Raw genomic sequence first — 19,563 nt, forward strand, 5'->3', positions numbered from 1 at the left:
AGCACCCCCAAACCTTTGAGTGCATTCCCAAGAGCTAAGCATTAGCAACACCCTCACACATTGCAGTGTGGCCCTGGAGCTAACCACCCCTTTGTGTTCCCAGACCCAAGTGCTCCCACGTGTCTGGAGGTATTAAGCTCCATACACACCCAGCACAGACTGACACACATGCATGGTCATTTGAATACTGCAGCTTTATTTGAAAGATTCTCAGCGTGGATTGGTTCAATCGGTTACATGGAGGGGAAGAAGGGCGGGGGATTGTTTATAAAACATCTCACCCTGTTTCAAAGGTTCCTCCTTCGGTCCCTTTGTAGTTTGTGCTTTTAGAATTGTGACCTTTGATGTTGCGGTAGGTGCTGGCGACAGGCCACCCGACGAGGAACAGAGTAGGAGCATGGTCTGATGTGGCTATGAGACAAATGGTGGAAAACGGGGCTGTTTTCCCGGGCTCCACCCAGGACGCCAATGGGAAAAACAACAGACATCAAAGAACCTCCCCAGTGCCCACACAATCCCCCAAATACACAGAGTCTGTTTGTGGCATCGTCATGGGTTTCTAATGCTTTGGTCAGGTCAACGTGTTCTTTCTACTGGCTGTGATGACCTAGAAGCAGAAGGGTGGGGGCGGCAGGGTCTCCCTGCTCCAAATCCCACTGAAGTGGCTCACAGTTTGGCCTGAGCTGATTCTGTCCATCACGCCTGCAGTCGAGGACAGGATTTTGGTGTGATCCCCTTTGTGGGACGCAGCAGGGAAGTTTTCCCCAATCTCTCCGGACTGGAAATGAAATGGGTGGTGACACAAATTCGGGAGGAGGGAATGTGGAATGCTGGTTGGAACATACCCCCGCAGCAGCCAGTTCCCCATGGGACAATCGCTTGTTGGGGTGACAGCTCTCTGATGCACCCTGCTTTGGTAAATAGGCAAGGTTCTGACTGGAAAAACAAAACTAACCCCACAGGGCTGATCTTCCCGACCTGAGTGGAGACATTTCTCAGATCCAAAAGCAGGTGGTTAATGTTGTCTAAGGATTTTCCATTTTGGCTGCTTCTGCTACAGCGCAAGGGTGTAGTTGGGACTCACAATACAAAAAGGCCACATTCCTGCCGCATTTCTGGCCTGCACTGCAAATGGCATCAGAGAGTGTGAGTATGTACTGGGGAGAGCTCTAGCTTGGTTTCGCAAACCCCGGGGTTCTAAGAGCAGGGAATATAGGTCAAAAGCTAATCTAATTGAAAACATTTCTGCTAGGCAACCTTAGTATCAGTGTTGCTACGGTTCCACCTATAAGGATACACCTAGGAGGTGTAAGAAAAAACATCCAGGTTTTGGGGGACAGGAGGCAGGATTATCCCTGGTGAATGTTTGGAGATTCCTACTACTCCGCTCAGTAACAAACAAAGTATCCATAAGGACAATCAGAAAAATGCATGAGAAGGTTTCGGGACTCCCTGCTGTATGAACATTTCCCCAGCCTGAAAGTCCTTCTAACTCCAGCAGCTGAACGTCCCAAGGGAAAATCTCTGCCTTTCTGATCATTTCCGCCTTGGTGGTGTATGCAGAAGATTTACAATATGACAGCTCGCCAGTGTTTGTGGCGTTTAAAAGATACAGAAACTGATCTTGCTCTCCCACTAAAATGTGTGCACAGTCTGACGAGAATACGCTGCAGCATTGCCTGGTTTAGTGAGTGCTGCAGGGGGGTCTCAGTGTTGCTCAGTATTTATGAAACAGAAATGGCACTACAGTGGTTTCCTGCCACTGTTCTATGTCTCAGTGTTGGTAGGGCAGCTTTCTGTGACTGGTTCCCTACCCTAGTGCCTAGTCATGCAATGTATTAAGTGCCCCCAGCCGCAGTCTTGCCTGGTAAATTAGCACAGGGGCCTGGAACAGTTGCTGACAATGCTGCCTTTGGATGCATCCTTTCAATCCCCTGCTTGCAGTCCCTCCCCAGTGCAGTGTTAGCAGCAGCTGTCCGTCAGTTCCCAACCCTGACGCCCTGGCATGCTGTCAACAACTCTTCCATCCCTTTACCCGTCCCGCAGAGGCAATGGCAATACCTGCACCCAGCAGGTACGACACTGCCTGGGTTCCCAAGAGAAAACCAGCCAGAACTGATCAAGGTGAGCCGTGTTTGAGATGCAGGACGGGAAAGTGGCAGACGGTCTGTTCACGGCTGCTTTGAGACCTGGTTGGTTGGCCTGACTAGACATTCATCTTTTCCTTTGAGAGCACAGAAGGCACCCCTCACCCTCAGCGTCCAGACAGGGACAGAAGGTAAGGGCTGCTAATGTCTGGCCCATTGCAGCTCCTACTCAGGGCCTGTTCCCCTAGCTTTGCTGAGCCCCAGGGCAACAGTTCCTGGCTCTAAGCTCCTGGCACCGATGGAAAAATCCCTCTTGTAGCACCTAACGCTGTAACACATCACTGTTCTGCAAATAGCAGCCACAATTACTGCCTGAATCACAGCCAGAGCTGGGAGCCAGACTAGAACCCAACTTCGTCAATTAAAGAACTCCTGGTGGCAGAAGGAGGTTTCCTATCTTCTCGGCAGGCCCAGCCATGAGAGGGTAACATCTCTCACACACACAACCCCAGCTGATGCAGCCCTGCCCTCTGCTCATTGCTTAAGTTAAAGAGCAGGCAGTTGCCACAGCCAACGAAAGCAAATGATATGAAGGGCTGCAGGCCAGTTCCCTGTCCTGTGCTACCTTCTATGGGCCACGCTGTGTCTCAGCCATCCTAGGGGAAGGATTGTGCTATACACGGGCTGGCGGGGAAATCCCCTATCCTATGACTAGAGCTTATGGCGAAATGAGGTTCCACCTCCTCCCATGGGAGCACATGGCTCCTAAGCCAGCCCAAACCTAGCAGAACTGGCTAAGCCCTAGGCCTTCACAGCTCTGCCCTCAGAGCCACCCCCCCACCCCCGTTTGCCAGGCTCTCTGTTCCTAACAGCCCCGGCCATACCCTGACTCTTGCTCTTCTGTCCCCCACACAGCAAATCTCCACCATGAAAGGAAGCAGGGTTAGCGAGAGCACGCCTGTGGCTGCGAGCTCAGCTCTAACTCCCTCTGCAGTTGCACAGCCTTCCCCGAGGCCTAGTCTGTACAGGCAGTGCGTTGGTGCCATGTGCTCGCAAAGGAAACACTGCACAGCTCGCTACCCGGCTGAGTGGGGCTCGAGGAGGGGGTGAGGTGGCTTATCCAGCAGGTAAGCCCCTGCTCCCTCCTGGGCACTGCCACCCCAGGGAGTGTGACTACTGAGGTGGCATGGGGCCCCATTTGCTAGTCACTGAAGTGAGGCCTGCGGTTTGATTGGCAGCCAGCTTAGCACTTAACAGCTAGGCCTGAGCTGCAGACTTTGCTCAGAGCTCCTGCAAGGATGTGGAGTTTGGAGCTGGGTATTTGGGCCAGCCCATTTTACCGGGGGCCAGCTGGGAAGTTCAGATTTCCTTACTGTCCATCACCTCTCTAATCTTAGAGCTTCACCATTACAACACACATTACCAACGTTCCCTACTCCCGGCACACCCACGGGAGCAGCTACAATCCTCCTTTTACCAGTGGGGAAACTGAGGCATCAAGCTATTAAGTGACTTGCCCAAGGCCACAGCAGGGGTCCAGATTTGAACGGAGGCGTTCCTGGCTACTAGCCCCATCCTCAATCATTAGGTAGTTTAAATGACACCCTCAGGCCAACACAGGCTAAGGCAAGGCTAGGAGGCAAGTGGGAGGGAGAGCTTTCCTAACATGGGGGTCCCACACCAAATGAATGCAGAGCACAACACACGCTGTATGTGGCTGCAAGTTCACTGAGCCACACAGCCTGCGGCAAGGCTGGCAAGCAATGCTTCGCCTGGCTAAACTGCTCTGCCTCTCTCTGGCTTCCCTTCTTTTCTGTAAAGGATCTCTGCTGCAAAGGCACCTGCGTGCTCAGGCTGCCTCCAGCCTTAAAGGGCGGGGACTGGGGAGCTCTGACTTCCTGCCACGCTGCAGCCCATCAGAGCTGGAGGGATGTAACATCCTAGTTTAGGAGGGACCCAAAGGTGAAAGCAGGGTTCACTTGCAAATTAAGCCCGACCCAGGGTTCCATTGCTAAGTATTGGGATCCTCAGGGGCCACACCAAACTAGACCGAAACGGAGCAGATTGCTGCTGCTCTCGAATGGAGGTGCAGCCCTCGGAGACGACCGTTCCCAACATGCTACCTTCCTTAGCAGCCTGAGCACACGGCCTACAGTAGCAGGGTTTCTGCAGGACCCCCAGTCGTGTTAAAGATGAAGGCAGCTCAAGGCTGCCCTATACCTCCAGAGGTTAGATGTGGCCTTGGGGCCAAACTTTGCTGCTGCTGGGTTAAAGCAACACTGCCAGGCATTGAGTTGCCATTCACAGCCCCCAGAATCCCATTGCACAGAAACAAAGTGATGGAGTAGCTCTGGCACATCTCCTTTCTGACGGCTGGGAGCCGACTCACTGCATGCCCTTCAAGGGGGACTCAGCGGCACTCGAAGGCCCTTGCCCTCACCGCAGGCTGCTGAGTGGATTGGTGCTATCAGCTTCCTGCTGTGAACCACCATCTCCTGGCTATTACTGTGGAGCGTAAATTGGGGCCTGTTAAAATGCAATTTCCAAAGCACTGTGGGACTTGTTTCTCTGCAAATGTCTTGCTCATTTATTTAGCATCGTCCAAGGTCGAATAAGGCGAAGGCAAAAACAATCGGACAAAGGTAAAACTACAAGGGTTGGCAGCTCCAGCCCCACTGGGACATGCAGGTTTCCAGCTGCAACGTGCTCTGTGCTTCTGAGAGGCAGAGAGCGCTGTATGTAGGGGGCACCCAAGAAGAGAATAGTGACAGTGTGATGCAGAGAGGGATTGGAATCATGGAGAGGGGGTTCAAGGAGGGATGTGGAGTGGGGGCAGGGCTGCTGGGTTTCTTGGGGAAGTTGGTGCCTCTCAACACTGCCACCAAAAAGGCAGGGGAAAGCTTCCAGGAACAGATCTCAGTTGCCTGGAGCTATAATACCACTCCCCACAGAACCCAGCCTCCAGGGGCAGAGCCAGCAGTGACCGGCCTGTCCCGTCCCTGGCACTGGTGGCATGGGGATACTGCAGTTTGGGGGAAGGATGCGTGTCTCTCATTGGCTGGGCTGCAGCATACAAAGGGGATCGAAATAACACCACTCTCAGCTCCTTGTTCAGCTCTGGCTAATCTCATCTGCAAACACAAATTCGACTGCCGGGTCCCTGCTCATGACGACCAGATCTACCTCTGCTCCAAAGATGTCTCCTTCTGTCCATGGTAAAATCTTGGCCTCTCCCTTGGACATCTCCTCATGGATGTCTAGCCATCAGCTCAAGCTCAATGTGCGTAAAACACAGTTCTCCGTTCCCTTTCCCAATCTCTCCTTTCTTGATTGCTGTAGGCAGCACCACCATCATGCCCGTCACTCAGGCCTGTGAGGTGGGCATCATCTTTAACTCAGACCTCTCTCCAGGTTCTTACATTCAAGCTACGTCCCAATCTTGCAGATTCCCTCTGCAGATTGCTCACCAGTCAACCCCTGTACTCTACCCGCGACAAGAAGAGTAAGGTAAGTCGACGGGAGAGTTTCTCCTGTCAACCCCCTGTGGTGCGGACCCGAGGGTAACTCGACCTAAGTACATCGACTCCAGCTATCAGAGTAGCAGCCGTGTTAGTCTGCATCCGCAAAAAGAACAGGAGGACTTGTGGCACCTTAGCGACTAACACATTTATTTGAGCATAAGCTTTCGTGAGCTACAGACAGAGCTGGAGTTGTATAGCGTAGGTTGACTTACTGCAGTAATGTAGACATAGCCTAAGATGCGGCTTTTCCTATCCACACAGGTAAAACTCTCACCCAGGTTCTCATCCCCTGTGTCTCATCCCCTTGTGTCTCAGTCACTGCATCATTCTTCTCTCTGGCCTTGACAACTGCTGGCTTGCCTGTAGCCATTCAGAATGCTGCTTAGCCCATCATTTCCCTAGCCCATCCCTTTGACCACATCACCCCTCTTTGCATCCCTCCATTGGCTGCCCCTCCCATATCGTATCAAACGCAAGCTGCCTGTTTTCACTTTTAAGGCCCTTCATGGCCTGTCCCACCCGCCCTATCCTCTCTCATTTATTATTGAGACGTCAACTCTTGCCTCTGATCAGCCCATGCTGGCAGCCTCCACCACCGGCTTGTTCCATTTTCAAACAAGCCAGCACGCCTCCTCTCATGCTGCCCCACATGCTTGGCAGGCCACGCACTTTAAACATCCAGAAAGCCACCTCTGCATCCTCCTTCCAAATTCGCCTTTGCCACGAGGCCTGCAAAACACGTGTCCATGGCTACGCTGCAGGTGTGCAGACACCATTGCCTGTCACGCTGATCAATGCTGGTTCCTCGTCCTCCCCCTGTTGGTCTGTCTGTTTGCAGTCACTGTCTCTTGCCCAATACACAGACTGAAAACTTTCTGGGTAGGGACCATCTTTTTGTTCTGTGTTTGTACAGTGCCTAGCACTATGGGGTCCTGGTCCATGGCTGGGGCTCCTAGGGGCTACAGAAAATGAAATAATAATTAAGGCAAAAGCCCCTCTTTGAGTGGGGTGAGGCACAGATCCATTCATGCCCTTCTACAAAGGGTCCTGGGGCCACTGCTTTGGGCACCTGTCAATGCCACTCTGCACAGGGGGTCACTCAGAGCAGCAGGAGGTGCCATCTTTCCCCCTTCACCAGTGCAGGCTCAACTTGCTGCCTCAACTTTGCTGGGAGCGTGGGAGAAACAGGCACTAGCAACTGGCCCTTGCCAATGACTGAAAACAGGGACTGATTCAAAGTGGAGACTCAGTGCTCAGTAGTGGATTTTCTAGCTATATGGCAACATCCAAATGGACATCTTGGAACAGAACCTGGTCCATAATCACCAGTGCCCATCCCCTCTACAGGCAGGACCGGATTAACCTTTTGTGGGCCCGGTGCCAAACATATTTGCGGCCCCATAGGGGCAATGGAACATGGTGCGGGGAGATCAGTCCCTGGAGCGAGGGGCTGGCCAGGGGCATGGTACGGCTGGGGCGGCCCCACTCCGCCCAGCACGAGGGCACTCTGCAACTGGCAACTGCCGGTTTGTAAATAGTGTCCCGGCTGGCCCTGTGCTGCCAGCGTGCCTGTTCCTGTCGGGGGTGGGCCCATGCCATGCCACGCAGCCCCCCTCACTCCCGATGGCCAGATCCCGCCCAGACTTGCTATGTCTAGCTCCCCTCCCGGGTCCTCCCACAAATGCACAGTGTCCTGCACAACACCATCCCTACCCAGTGCCCCCCTGTCCACAGCCCCATCACAACTGCCCAGCACCCCAACACACACATCTTCCCAGCACCCTCCCCTGAGAGCCCCCAGAGACCCACTCCCCCACCCCCTGCCTCCTGGTCACATTCACCAGCCCTGCTGGGAGGCGACTGTGTCTGCTGGGCTGAGCCAGCAGCGCAGCCAGGGCTGGTCCCGGGGCAGGGAATCGCTCTGGCCCCTCAGGAGTGGCGCGATCATCCAGGCCAGGGACTGCCCCGGCCAGGGCTCCCTCAGGACCCACTTGCCTGGAGGGGCCCAGCCAGCCCCCCCCACTGTCCCCTCCTTCCCCCTCCGACTGCCTGGGCTTCTGTACCAGTCCCAGGAGGATCAGCTCCGAGGAGACAGGTGGGGTCCCAGGGGCGGTGGGAAGGAGAGACTGCCCGGAGCCGGAGGCGCACTGGAGTCCGGCCAGGGGGCAGAGAGGAGTCCGTGGCGGGCAGGCCAAGAGGAGCAAGTGATAGAGTGTGGAGGGGAACAACGGGCTGGCAGGGTCTTGGGGCACAGTGCAAGCGGAGCAGGCCGGGGCCCCTTCTGAGCATGGGCCCAGCTCCATGGCACCTCTGGCACCATTGTAAACCCGGTACCGTCTGTTGGCTGAGAAGCACAAAACACCAGTCCAGAGATACAGCAGCTTTCCTGGTGCTGCTGGCTTGCAGGGACTAGGAACAGACCAGGCTAGGAGGTGAAGTAGGGTGCCTGCTCTCTCACAGATACTGAAGACTCTTTGCAGTGTTTCTGAGTGGGCTGGGGCCTAAAGGGCCTAGTATACTAAGAAGTTAAAATTTCAGTGGCCTTGAATAGCAGCTGGGAACGAAATGCCATTTGTAGCATGATTATTAATACATATACATGCCATCAATCAGCCTTGCAAAACTATCATGAAATGTACCAGGCTAATCCTGTGAACAAACATTTGTATTGTACTGCTTCCCCAACACCTCCCCCCAACCCGATAAAACTGCTTCCCCCAGGGTAACATTTTTTCAAGACTGATTCTTAGCTGGTGCACTGAGAGATGATACAGAGTTAGATTTGTACACGTGTCAAACGTAATGTTTTAAACTTCAGTTGTTTTTGAACTTGTTGTGAGTTAAAAAAAAGTTTGAATAATTTTTTAAATAATGCAAAAAAGACGTATTTCTTTTCCTGCTCGCTTTCATTCCAAAGTGGCTGGAAAGATTTTCCCTCAGACTTTCCAATGTACTTGCTCATGACCTGAGATCAAATATAACATGCCAGTTGTGTTGCCTTCTAGTGGCTGAGCCATATAAAAGGATAAAAGCCTACTACTGCACCAGCAAAAGAAGTTGCACCTGTACTGCAAGGGGTGATAGTGCGTGCATGCTTGCAGAGCTGAAAACCCTAGGTTGGTGATCTGTGACTGGGGCTGTTACTCAAATGTGGGAAATTACAATAAAAACAAAATATTTTTTTTCAGAATGCAATGAGCAACTGCAGAGAGGTTTCAAATAAAACTTCCCTTGCAAGCCTAACTATACAATATCACTCACGACATCGGATACCTGCAATCTATGCCTGTGCACGCACATTTTGTTTCACGTACTGAAAAAAAAAAGGGCTGAGTATATATTGGATTACACCCACATAGCAATTGCCCTACTTCATCTCTACACCTACCTACCAAAGATTGCCCTGTAAATAAACACAGTCATGAACATAGATATAAGCACCTTTTCTCCTGCAGGAGTTTCCCAACTATAGCGAGTAATAATCTGAAATGCAGCCACCTCTGGAATGGAACTTAAGAGTCACACAACAACAGTGAAGGTCAGGAAGTGAAGGATAATGTATCTCATTGAAACTGCATCAGAAACTGAAGGAAGGACACTAATGAAATGTAAGGATTATAATTTGCCCAGGACACTGGGTTTAACATCAGTTTAAAGTGCCAGGCGATCTTTAATGACATGGGATACAGAATATAGTTTTAGACCTCTTCCGAAAGCTCAGTGCAGAGGCTGGGGTTACCTAACCAAAAATACTATTTCCTGCAGGACCTGGAGTTTCCACGGAGTCTCCCATCTATTTAACACAACCCAGCTTAGTTTGTGAGGTTCCAGGCCAAGGTGGCCAGGCCTCTCAGGAATAACAGCATGTTCCTACTCTCATGTGCAGCCTCCATCCCCCTGAATTTAGGCAGCCTTGCTGCTGAACTGGCTCCTTCCTCTGCTCCCGCACACTCACCACTGCTGACAGTGCAATGAATTCCTTCCTTTCATCCTTAATACATCTGACAAGCTGAGGCACTTGGGTTAATGAATCTCTGGTAAACACAACACCAGCTGCTTTCAAGCCACACATAAAGGGGAAAGGAATCTAGGAAGGGAGGGATGAACAGGGGCTCCCTGAGATTTATACAAGGGCAAATTGGCCAAAAAGCAGTGATCATTTGAACCCAGTGGCTGGAGAAGGCAATTGCTGTCTAAAGGAAAATCTACGCTGCTCCAATACCACGGACTGGACGGTGACCTTGAGCGTGGTGGGTCAGCTCAGTGGCTCTGGCACATTCCTCCGTGTGTGGTGAATGGGCCAGATGCTGCAGCAGAGCAGGGACGTAGGGGTCACAGGTTTCCCTTTTTAGAATCAGTCCATTCTCACCTATGTCTGTTCAGGGATAGTTCTTGCTCAAGACCTTGATCCCTCTCCTCCACCTCCCCTGCCAGCTCTGCAGGATGCCTCCCGCTGTTCCTCTTCAGGGGAACGTTATCACAAGAGCTCACCCCACATCCCCCCAAAATGTCAAAAGGTGCAAATTCATGACCTGCCTCCTCCCCACCCCCACATCGAGAAGGAAATATGGGCTCTCATGGCTAGCTCTTTTGGAAGGGAACATACTCCACCCCACCCCAAGGCCTGCTGCAACATGAGAGGGAACTTTTGCAGCTGACCCAAATCATTAGACAGCACTAGGCCCCTGCTTTGCCTGGGGAGAGCACCAACTCTCCTCCAAGGATTAAGATCAGACCCCCTAGAAAGCATACAAGGAGGAAAGAAAGCTGCTTCCTGGAGAGACCACATTCCAGGGCATAGAATTGAAGGAGACTTTCTAAAAAGCTGGGGGCTGGTTGGTTGCATTCCCTGGGGTCTGCTGGCAGTGGGGAGAGGTTACTCTGCAAGGGCCCCACTGCAATACCTGGCCAATAGCAATGGTACCATGTTCCCTTGCTAAATGTTCACTGCAACAAAGATCTTGGCTCAGGAGATGGAGGGACTAAGCAGATGAAGAGGGCAGAGTCCTCAGTCCTGGAGAGCAGGAAAACCATCAGTTAGCCATAGAGGGAATGGAGTTTTGGAACCCCGTGGCTGGACCCTTTGATATCTTTTGGGAAGTCCTCTGTGAAGGATCTCCTCAACCCAACACCCTTTTTTTGGGCTGAGGATGACTGGATGGGACTCCCTTTGGAGCCCATCAGCACACATCCTACGCTGGCCACAAGGGTCACTGCAGAATGACTCAAGATGTCATCTCCTAGAGGCCTGAGGAGTGAGCAGTTGGATCCAGCACTGGAGGATGGGTCTCTTGGACAGTAAGGTAGTGCACTGAACACAGGCCTCCCCACTGGGTGTGAGGGGGAAGCCAGGCCTCAGACATTTTGGGAAGCCAAGCACTGCAGAAGGCTTTGGGCAGGTGATACTTTGAGTTGATTTAGTGACACGCTATTGTCCAGAGAAGCCTAAATTTATGATAAAGTCATCAGAGAGGGTGGGGTGGGGACACGTGTGCTGTTGACTCTACACCTGAGACAGGTCAGTGTACCTCTGCTGTGCCCTGGGAGTAACATGCAGACTGGGTGTGCCTCAGAGGAAAGCATGTCACCTCGCTGAATCTCCCCAGCACGCACTGATGCACTCCCACTGAGAGCCATCCACACAGGTACAGCTAACATTATTCTTTGGAGGGAGGGATGAGACCAAGATAGGCCTAGAGCTGTTTCCAGCCACAACAAGGTCAGCATGGCTCCTACTTGGCTAGCCTATGGGAGACCTTGCTCCTGAGTTCACATGGTACAGCAGATGCCTACCCACCACGTCATCCCCAGGCTAAGCCATGGCTGCTGTAGGGAGCAGGATGGATCTGGCTGGAACAGGGTCAGAGCCAAGAGGCAACTCTCCTGAGACATTGGCTTTATTCCTTCATGGTGGCAGCATGAACTCCATGACGAAGAAATCCCAACTTTCTCCCTACCTGCACCCTCTTCCCCAGCAGCCAACAGAAGTGAAAACCAGAACTATCCCCTCTTTGGGATCCAGCCACCTGCTCTGCCCAGTTACCCAGGAGCTTTAGTGCCCATTCCATCCCCTGGCTCCTCTGTTACCCCAGCGAAGGGAACACAGCTGCCCCCCTGCACATCTGGGGAACCACAAGTCCTGGGAGCTCAAGGCAGCAGCTGCAATTTCAGATCCATTCAGTGGGCACAAGGGTTGGAGACTAGGAGAGGCCTGTGGTTTGGGGTGGGGGGATGTAAAGGGTGCAAATCCATGCCCCTCCCCACAGTCTGAAAGGAAATAGGAGCTTGGGGGCGGGGAAGGCTAACAATGGAATGAAGAAAGAAATAAGTTAGTTAACCAAAAAAAGCTGAGAGGAGATCCTGGCCCCAAGGCTGCTGCAGCTCCCACTCCAATGTCCACTGACTGACAAGTGCTGTCCACATGTCACCACCCTGCCACCTGCAGCTTTTGTTTGCAGCCTCGGCTCCATCATCAGAGTTTGTGCACCCAGCAGTGGGAAGTGAGAGATGCAGAGAGAGAAGCACCTGGGAGCATTCGGTGGCTGGTGCTGCAATTGGATCGACCCAGGGTTTTTCCACCACTCAGTACAATCCAGATGATGGGTCCACTCCGCTGTTGTCTTCTTTGGGTTGGAGTCGGGGCGGGAGGACACAGAGAGTGGGGGAAGGAGTGCGGTGTGGATTAAAGCAAATCACACATAGACAGTTGAATACACGGAAGTCTGGAAGATGCAGATGGAGACACTGAAGCACATGCAGCATGGAGCGAGAGGCTATGGCCAACCAGCACTCAGGAGGTGAGCTGCCCCACATGGAGGCAGGTGGGATGTTACCGTAGGGGCACTGCAGCTGGTACACGGTAGCCAGAGCCAGAAGGATAAAGGTGGAACACGGAGAGCCAAAAGGGGAGCGCTGCGGTACACTGTCTCCTAAGCTGTGGGCTCTGCAGTAAAGAAGGTAACAGTTCTGGTAGAAATTTGTGCTTTAATATATATATATATATATTTTGTTTAAAACAAAGTTCCCACTTCCCTGAGGAAGTCCTGTCCAATGTTCCCAAGGAAACACGGGGAGGGGGAGTTTCCTCCTTCATTCGTTCTTTACATTTTTGTCATTCCCATTTTTCTTCATTCCTTCTTGTGTGATTGTTTTCTTCCTTCCTTCCTCTCTCTCTCTCTCTCATTTTCTGTTTTTATTTATTTATTTATTTTAGACATTATGACTTTCTTGAGGAATCCACCAGGTCCTGAGCAGATCCCTTTGCGTGGTCATGCTTGTCAGTCTTTGGTAACGTATGGACACTTTGGTGTGCCAGTGAGGAGGGGGAGGAAGAGGAGCAGAGGTGGCTGAGTAGGAAAGGAGCAGGAATGTCTTGGCCAGAAGACCGGAGCACTTGCTTGCCATCATCTGAGCAGCATGTAAAGGAAAAAAGTCAGTGGCCCACCGAGAGAAGACCTGTGCAGGGTTGGGACACTGTTCCCCGGAAGGGCGACTGCTGCAGGCCAGAGAGAGAGAGAGAGAGATTGGTTATGGAAACGAGACATACCCTGTAGAGCAAGTCAACCAATGTCAGTGCCAGCTGGCCCCACAGGAAACTGCAAGCTCAGCATACACTAGATATCTGCCATCCTACCCTCATTCTTCTCTTCTTGGGGATCTGGTTGAGACCGTAGCTGGGACTAAGCTCATAGGACACCAGCATTCGTGCTCAGGGACAGAAGTCAAGGAAAAAACAACGTCCCTCTTTCCCAGTGCAACGTGGCATCAAACTGGCTAGTATAGTACAGCCATGGCTGCACATCCTACAGCCAGCAGGGAAGGATCCCTCTTTAGAAACCTCTCATGTCAGGAAGATATTGGCAAACTGGAGAGGCTTAGAGAAGAGGACCACAAATGATCATGGGGCTAGAGGGGTTTATTTCTGAGTGAAGATGAAAGACTAAATCTTTCTTGCCTAAACAATGACTGAGGGTGATGTGAGATCCACCTACTTGTATGTGAAAGGTGCATTTTGTAAGTAACAAGAGAGATTGTTCAGAGCGGGATGGGCTGTATGGTGAAATAAAGCCAAGTAAAACATTGGCTGAATATCAGAACATATTTCCTGACCGTAAGATTCATTAGGCTGGGGAACTGTCTCCCCGGGGAAAAGGCACATTGCTAAGGACATTTTGAATGAGACTGAACAAGCAACCCTGGCATATACTCTAGGGAACAGTCCTGCCTGGGCCTCAGAGGTGGACTAAATAGGCCCCAGTACAGCTACTTCTGTCCAATCTCGAAATTCTAGGATTCTCGGGTTAGCTGGTACCCTCTGTTCTGGTGCAGTCTGTCCCTCATTGCAGGACTTGAGCCTTAAAGGCTCAAAGAAGATCTACCCCCTCTCCAAGGCTGCTCAAATAACTAGGGTTAACCAGCTCCACTGGTACAAGATCTGTGATACTTCATAAGCCTCTCCAGAAATAGTGATCTTGAAACTGCCCAATACCCTGGCCAAAACCTTGGCATATTAATACAGAGTTCAGTGCCCAGTTGCAGGCTTCTGACCAGCTAGCAGGTCCAGCAACACCATCCATATGGATTCTGCATCATTCTTTAAGGTCACGTTGACCCTGGGCTGTTACTTGCCAGTTCAGGGGTTAGAGATTCTGGAGCAACCCAACAGCAATGTCAAGTTGACCATGAGAGATCTCTGTCCTACCCTATCAGGCAGCTAAACCCTCCTCCCCTTTCCTGTTGGAAGGCTTTGCTTTAATAATGTGTCATCATACACTGAGCAGTAAACCAAATACTTCCCCATAAAACCCTCCACACCCTCCAACTCAACCCTCCCCCACAGACCCAACAGACATCCAACACCCACCCTACACACCACCCACCCAACACAATCCCCCACAGATCCAACCAACACCCAACAGCCACCCTACACACCACCCACCCAAATCAACCTCCCCCCACACCCAACCAACATCCAGTCACCCTACATGCCACCCATCCAACACAACCTTTCTGACACCCAACCAACACCTACCTTACACACTGTCCACCCAACACAAACACCCACACAGACCCAACTGACATCTAACACCCCTCCCAAAACCCACACAGATCTAGTTGATATCCAACACCCTCCAACATACCAGACACCCAATTCTACATACCTCCCATTGCACTAGCATCCACTCAGACCCACTTAACATCCAACACCCACCCTACAAAAACCAACCAACATCCCCTCAACTCAAACACTCACACAGACCCCATTGACAACCAACACCTACCCAACACACCACCTACCTCCCCAGCACACACACCAACCTACGCATGCCAAGCAACACTGACATAAAAACACCACAGCCACAAACATCCCACTAACACTCACTGAGCGACACACACTGAGTACTTATACTTACATGTGCTCCCTCTCTGTTCACCGATACATGCTCATATCAATGCATCAGATCCCCCCCATGCCCTTTCTTCCTCTGGCAGCCCCCCAGGTGCCCACTCACATGCATACTCAAGCCGGGTCACATACTCACCTTTATTTGGGCCAATCGGCTTCCTTGGGCAGTCTCCCGTTTTCAGAGTGACATCGTCAATGGCAATATCCCCCTCGTAGCTTGTGCCGCGCACGCCTTCAAAGATGATCTGCGGACAGAGACAATGAGCAGTGAGGGGGGCTGCCCCGAGACAGGGGAATGGCCTCACTGACGGGCCAGGCCCATGTATACAGAACAGGTAGGACACAGAGTGCCACATCCACAGTCACCAACTGCCCAGCAGAGGTGCCCTGACTGTGAGGGGGTCCCACCGCCAGCCCAGGGTCCCAGACTCCTGTAGCCCACTGGTCACCCCCCTGAACAGTCTCTGTTCCCTACAGCAACATGGCTGCCCCCCTGGCTGAGCCCCCTGAGTGGGATTTGTTGCTCTCCCAGCCCTCTGGTCACTCCCCCACAGCCCCTGGGCTGTTCCCCATGGGGCCCTTCTCCCTCTCCAAGCCCCCGTCCCCCGGCTGCATCCGCGTGGGGTTCCTTGTGCTCATCACCTGACATGCCTGCACTGCGCAGAGGGTCCCTCTCCTAAGTGCCCCTGGGCAGGCCAGTGAGGGACCTAGTGTCACCAAAGCCCTGGGGTGGGAGTAAGTTGAACTGGGGCAGCCCCTGCTCCCCACAGATAGCAGACAGCGATTCCCACTCCACCTTTGGGGCATCTCCATTTGGGGGGCTGTAGGGCTCCCCTCCCTATGCCCCCCACCCTGGTCAGGAATCCTGGAGAGACTGGCTGCTTCCTTCTCAGAGCCTGTCCTTCATCAGCCTGAGCTCCCTCTTCTGTTCCCATGGTTACCAAACTCTGCCAGCAGCCCAGGGGCAGAGACTCAATCACTACCTGCTGGCGGCAGGGAGGACACAATTGGGGCCAGCTCTCACTCACTGTGCAGAGGGGTAAAACCCAGCTTCGGGCTCGTCCCCTCTTCTGCCCCCACCCACACTAGTCCTGCACGGCCACTATAATCCCTGCCCAGCTACCCTGGAGAGAGCACACACGCCCTGCTCGCCCCTCAGCACAGAGCTGCACGCAGACTCACATAGTTACTCTCATGAGTAACTACATTCTTCTTTGTGATTTTATAGCACCCCAAAGTATAGGCCCTTCACGACTATACAACAAATCAACGCACACAGACTCAGCACTCACAAGTAACCCTACAACACCAACCCAGCATGCAGGGCATTGCATTAAGCACCCTACAACAACTAATGGGTGAATGCCCCTGCACTCACAAGCCCCAAAAGAGTGCCAAGCCCAGTGCTCACAAGCAACCCTACAACAACAAACCAGTGTGCATGGCTCCAGAGCTCACAACCCCACCCCCAACAACAAGCTCACAAGTGCTACAGTAACAGACCAGTGCGCACAGATCTGGCACTCACAAGCAACTCCGCAGTATCAGACCAGTTCCCAGGCCAGTGTTCAACCACAGATTGATAGTAACAAATCTGTGCTTGTGCATGATGGAATTGGGCAAGAGGTCTGCAGAGGCATGAAACTCCATTCTCTTCCCTCCCTGAAACTGGTTGTGACTTTTAACACACTCCCTCCCCACAACCCTGGGAGCGGGGAACTGCTCTGTGCCCTCCCCTGTTCCCTATTAGGGCTGTTCGGGTGATGGCTCTTCCTGGGCATAGCATGCATCGGGGATGGGGGGAAGGAGGGGAAGCTCTAATGCCTGCTTACCTGAAAGGGTCCTGGGGGGTTGATGGGGACGTGTGCTTGTTGCCACTCATTTCCTCTGTTCCCGCTGAGCGACCAGACTTGGGTGTCAATGGCCCGTTTGTTCCGCAAACGAACCAGAAGATTCAAGGAGCCTGCAAGAAAGAAACTGGACACTGGAGGCCTGGGTCAGGCTCCATCAGCTTGCAAGTGTCCCAGAGAGTCCTGCTGACATTAAGGACCCTTTGTCAGTGGCCCAACAGAGCTGCCCAATGATTTCAACAAGGGTCAGTTGCCTATACCTTTGAAAATCTGGGCCACAGAGACCATCCAGGGCAGGACTATGCTCCTAGAGCAAGAGGACAGAAGGGGATGGGAATCGGGGAGGTCTGTAGGACTTGAATAGAATCGTGGCATCTCCAGCCCCCGCACTGAAGGGCTGGGCTGAAGCCACTGCTGCTCCTGAAGGGCTGGGCTGCTGTGTTCTGACCTCGGTACTTCACTCTCAGAGGCATCAGGCACAGGGCAGGGAGGGAGCAGCCCCCTTCCATACAGCTCTGGTCACACTGCACCTAGGAGCATTTCATACGTGGCAGCCAAGTCTCAGAGGTAGGCTGGCACATAGCAGCTGATGTCTCGCTCTCTCTGGTTGTGGAAGGACCCCATCGGGGTGCTGCACTGTCAGAAAGCTATCAAGTTGGAGGATGTTCAGGGATGTGTAATAAAGATGATGAAACGTTTAGACTTGGAGTGGCTGACTCAGAAGGAAAGGTTAAAAGCATGAAATATCTGTAACTTGGCTAACACGTCACTACAGGCACAGTGACACTGCAGCCGGGAGCAAGCCTCCCAGCCCAGGTAGACAGACATGCACTAGCTTAGCTTGAGCTAGTGCGCTAAAAATAGCAGCATACATGTTGCAGCTCCAGCAAAGACGTGAGCTACCCACCTGAGCTCAGACCCAGGGGTTGGGTGAGCCGGGGAGACTCAGCCGCAACTACAATGCTGCTGTTTTTAGCAAAATAGTGCAAATCTGTCTACTTAGGCTGGGAGGCTAGTTCCCAGGTGCAGTGTAGACATACACTAAGGGGGAAGGGAGAGAGATTGCCGAGAGATGGCCAAAGAGTGTCAGCATGAATGGGGCAGAGGGATTGGTCAGGGAGGTCCGAGGGACTGGTAGTAGGAGTTATGGGATTATAACAAGCTGAACATCAAGAAAAAGTTCCCAACATGGTGAGACACAAGACTGTGGAACAGTCTCCAAAGAGAAGGAAAGGAAACCCCCATGTCTGGTGTTATTCAAACATCACCTTGGGTTTAAGCCAGGACTGGTGAGGAGGCAGGATGGATCAGCTGATCTAAACATTCCATCTCTGATTCCTAGGAGGAAATTTGAACAAGTGAGGGGAAAAAAAAAAATCCTTCGAATGGTAAGAGCAGATTCTTTCCCTGGAGGCGCCCATTTTGCACTTGGATTGACACCACGAGCCGAGGTGACATGTGACCCAGCACATCGCTCTCTGGAGAGGTCAGCTGGCATTGCGTGACCTTGGGAAGACTGAGATAAGTGAATCGAGGCTCTCCTCCGTGGAAACACAGAGACTGGAATGAGGAAAGTCACTGTGCGTGTCTCTAGCAAAAGACAGCTTTGAGCCACAGGTGTCCTTATGTCCTCCCTGCCCACTGGCCTCAGAAACTCCCAGTGAAGGAATGTCTGATTGAAGAAGAATGAAGCCTAAATCTCATTGAGGCTGTAGGGTGAATTGATGGTCCAAGAAGGAACTAAATAGTCTCATTGACATTGATCTATGGGGTTATGCTGAGCACAGCTAATTACAGCCACTAGAGCTGGGAAGGTGAGAGGTGCAGAGAGAGGAAAGAATTTGCATGAAGCTGCCAGCAAGTCAGGATTAAAAACAGCCACCCTCTATTCTAACCTCATTCAGTGAGTGACACTAGGATCTGCCATGTAAGAGCCTGGCTGAACAGCCACTGGTGGGACAAATTGTTCAGTAAATGGATTTTGGTGCCCTAGGAAAAAAGAGAAGGCAAAATGGAAAGGGACTAAAAGGAGCACTGGAATGTGAATTGGTGCCAACTAAGCACTGTCTGTGAACTCCTGGTCGAAGCCCAAACCAATCCTGAGCACACTCCTGACTGTCAACTCCAAGCCTCTGCTCTGCAGTAACAAGGGAAAAGGAGCAAGGCTATTACCTTTTGCCCAACAAAGATCTCCAGTAATAAAAATAATACTAATAAAATAAATAAATAAAATAATAATAATTAATATGCACTTCCCAGATGAGGATCTCGGAACATTTTACAAACATCTGTGAAGCCTCACAACTCCCCTGTGAGATGGGTCAGTATCACTAGCCCTAGTCTACAGAGGAGGAAACTGAGTCACAGAGAAGCTAAGTCACTTGCCCAAGATTATATTAAAAATCAGTGTTAGAGCTGCAAAGAGAACCAAGGTCTGCTGACTCCCAGCCCTGTGCTCTAATTACTAACCCACGCTGCCTCCCTGAGCGTGCCTGGAAAGACATTCCCCTCGCCGATCTCAGTGACTATGGCCTTCTGCTCGCTACTCTGATGGATTCATAGGGCCACGTTCAGACATGGCAAAAAGAGTGCAAGCCCTTTGAAATCAACAGGGTTGCAGCTACTTACGCCAGTTCTTGATCTGGCTCAGAGTCATAGAAATGAAAGATTTGGAAGATTTATGAGGCCTTCGAGTCCAT

General features: G+C 52.0%; 1 protein-coding gene across 6 annotated transcripts in view; it reads right to left on the minus strand.

The window, feature by feature from the left end:
- Nucleotides 1–9,223: 9,223 nt before the first annotated feature.
- The window catches only part of MDGA1 (MAM domain containing glycosylphosphatidylinositol anchor 1), a 190,739-nt gene continuing 180,399 nt past the window's right edge, over nucleotides 9,224–19,563 (minus strand). For 3 of the 6 annotated variants that reach the window (XM_048843495.2, XM_048843496.2, XM_048843493.2), the window contains 3 exons: nucleotides 16,847–16,977; nucleotides 15,151–15,259; nucleotides 12,872–13,103 (listed from right to left, as the gene is read on the minus strand). In XM_048843495.2, coding sequence (XP_048699452.1) covers nucleotides 13,012–13,103; nucleotides 15,151–15,259; nucleotides 16,847–16,977 — 332 coding nt within the window. In that variant the 3' untranslated portion in view covers nucleotides 12,872–13,011. The other 3 variants (XM_048843497.2, XM_048843494.2, XM_075127028.1) reach the window with 3 other exon arrangements.

Source organism: Caretta caretta, chromosome 3, assembly GCF_965140235.1.
Source record: "Caretta caretta isolate rCarCar2 chromosome 3, rCarCar1.hap1, whole genome shotgun sequence".
Lineage (NCBI taxonomy): Eukaryota > Metazoa > Chordata > Testudines > Cheloniidae > Caretta > Caretta caretta.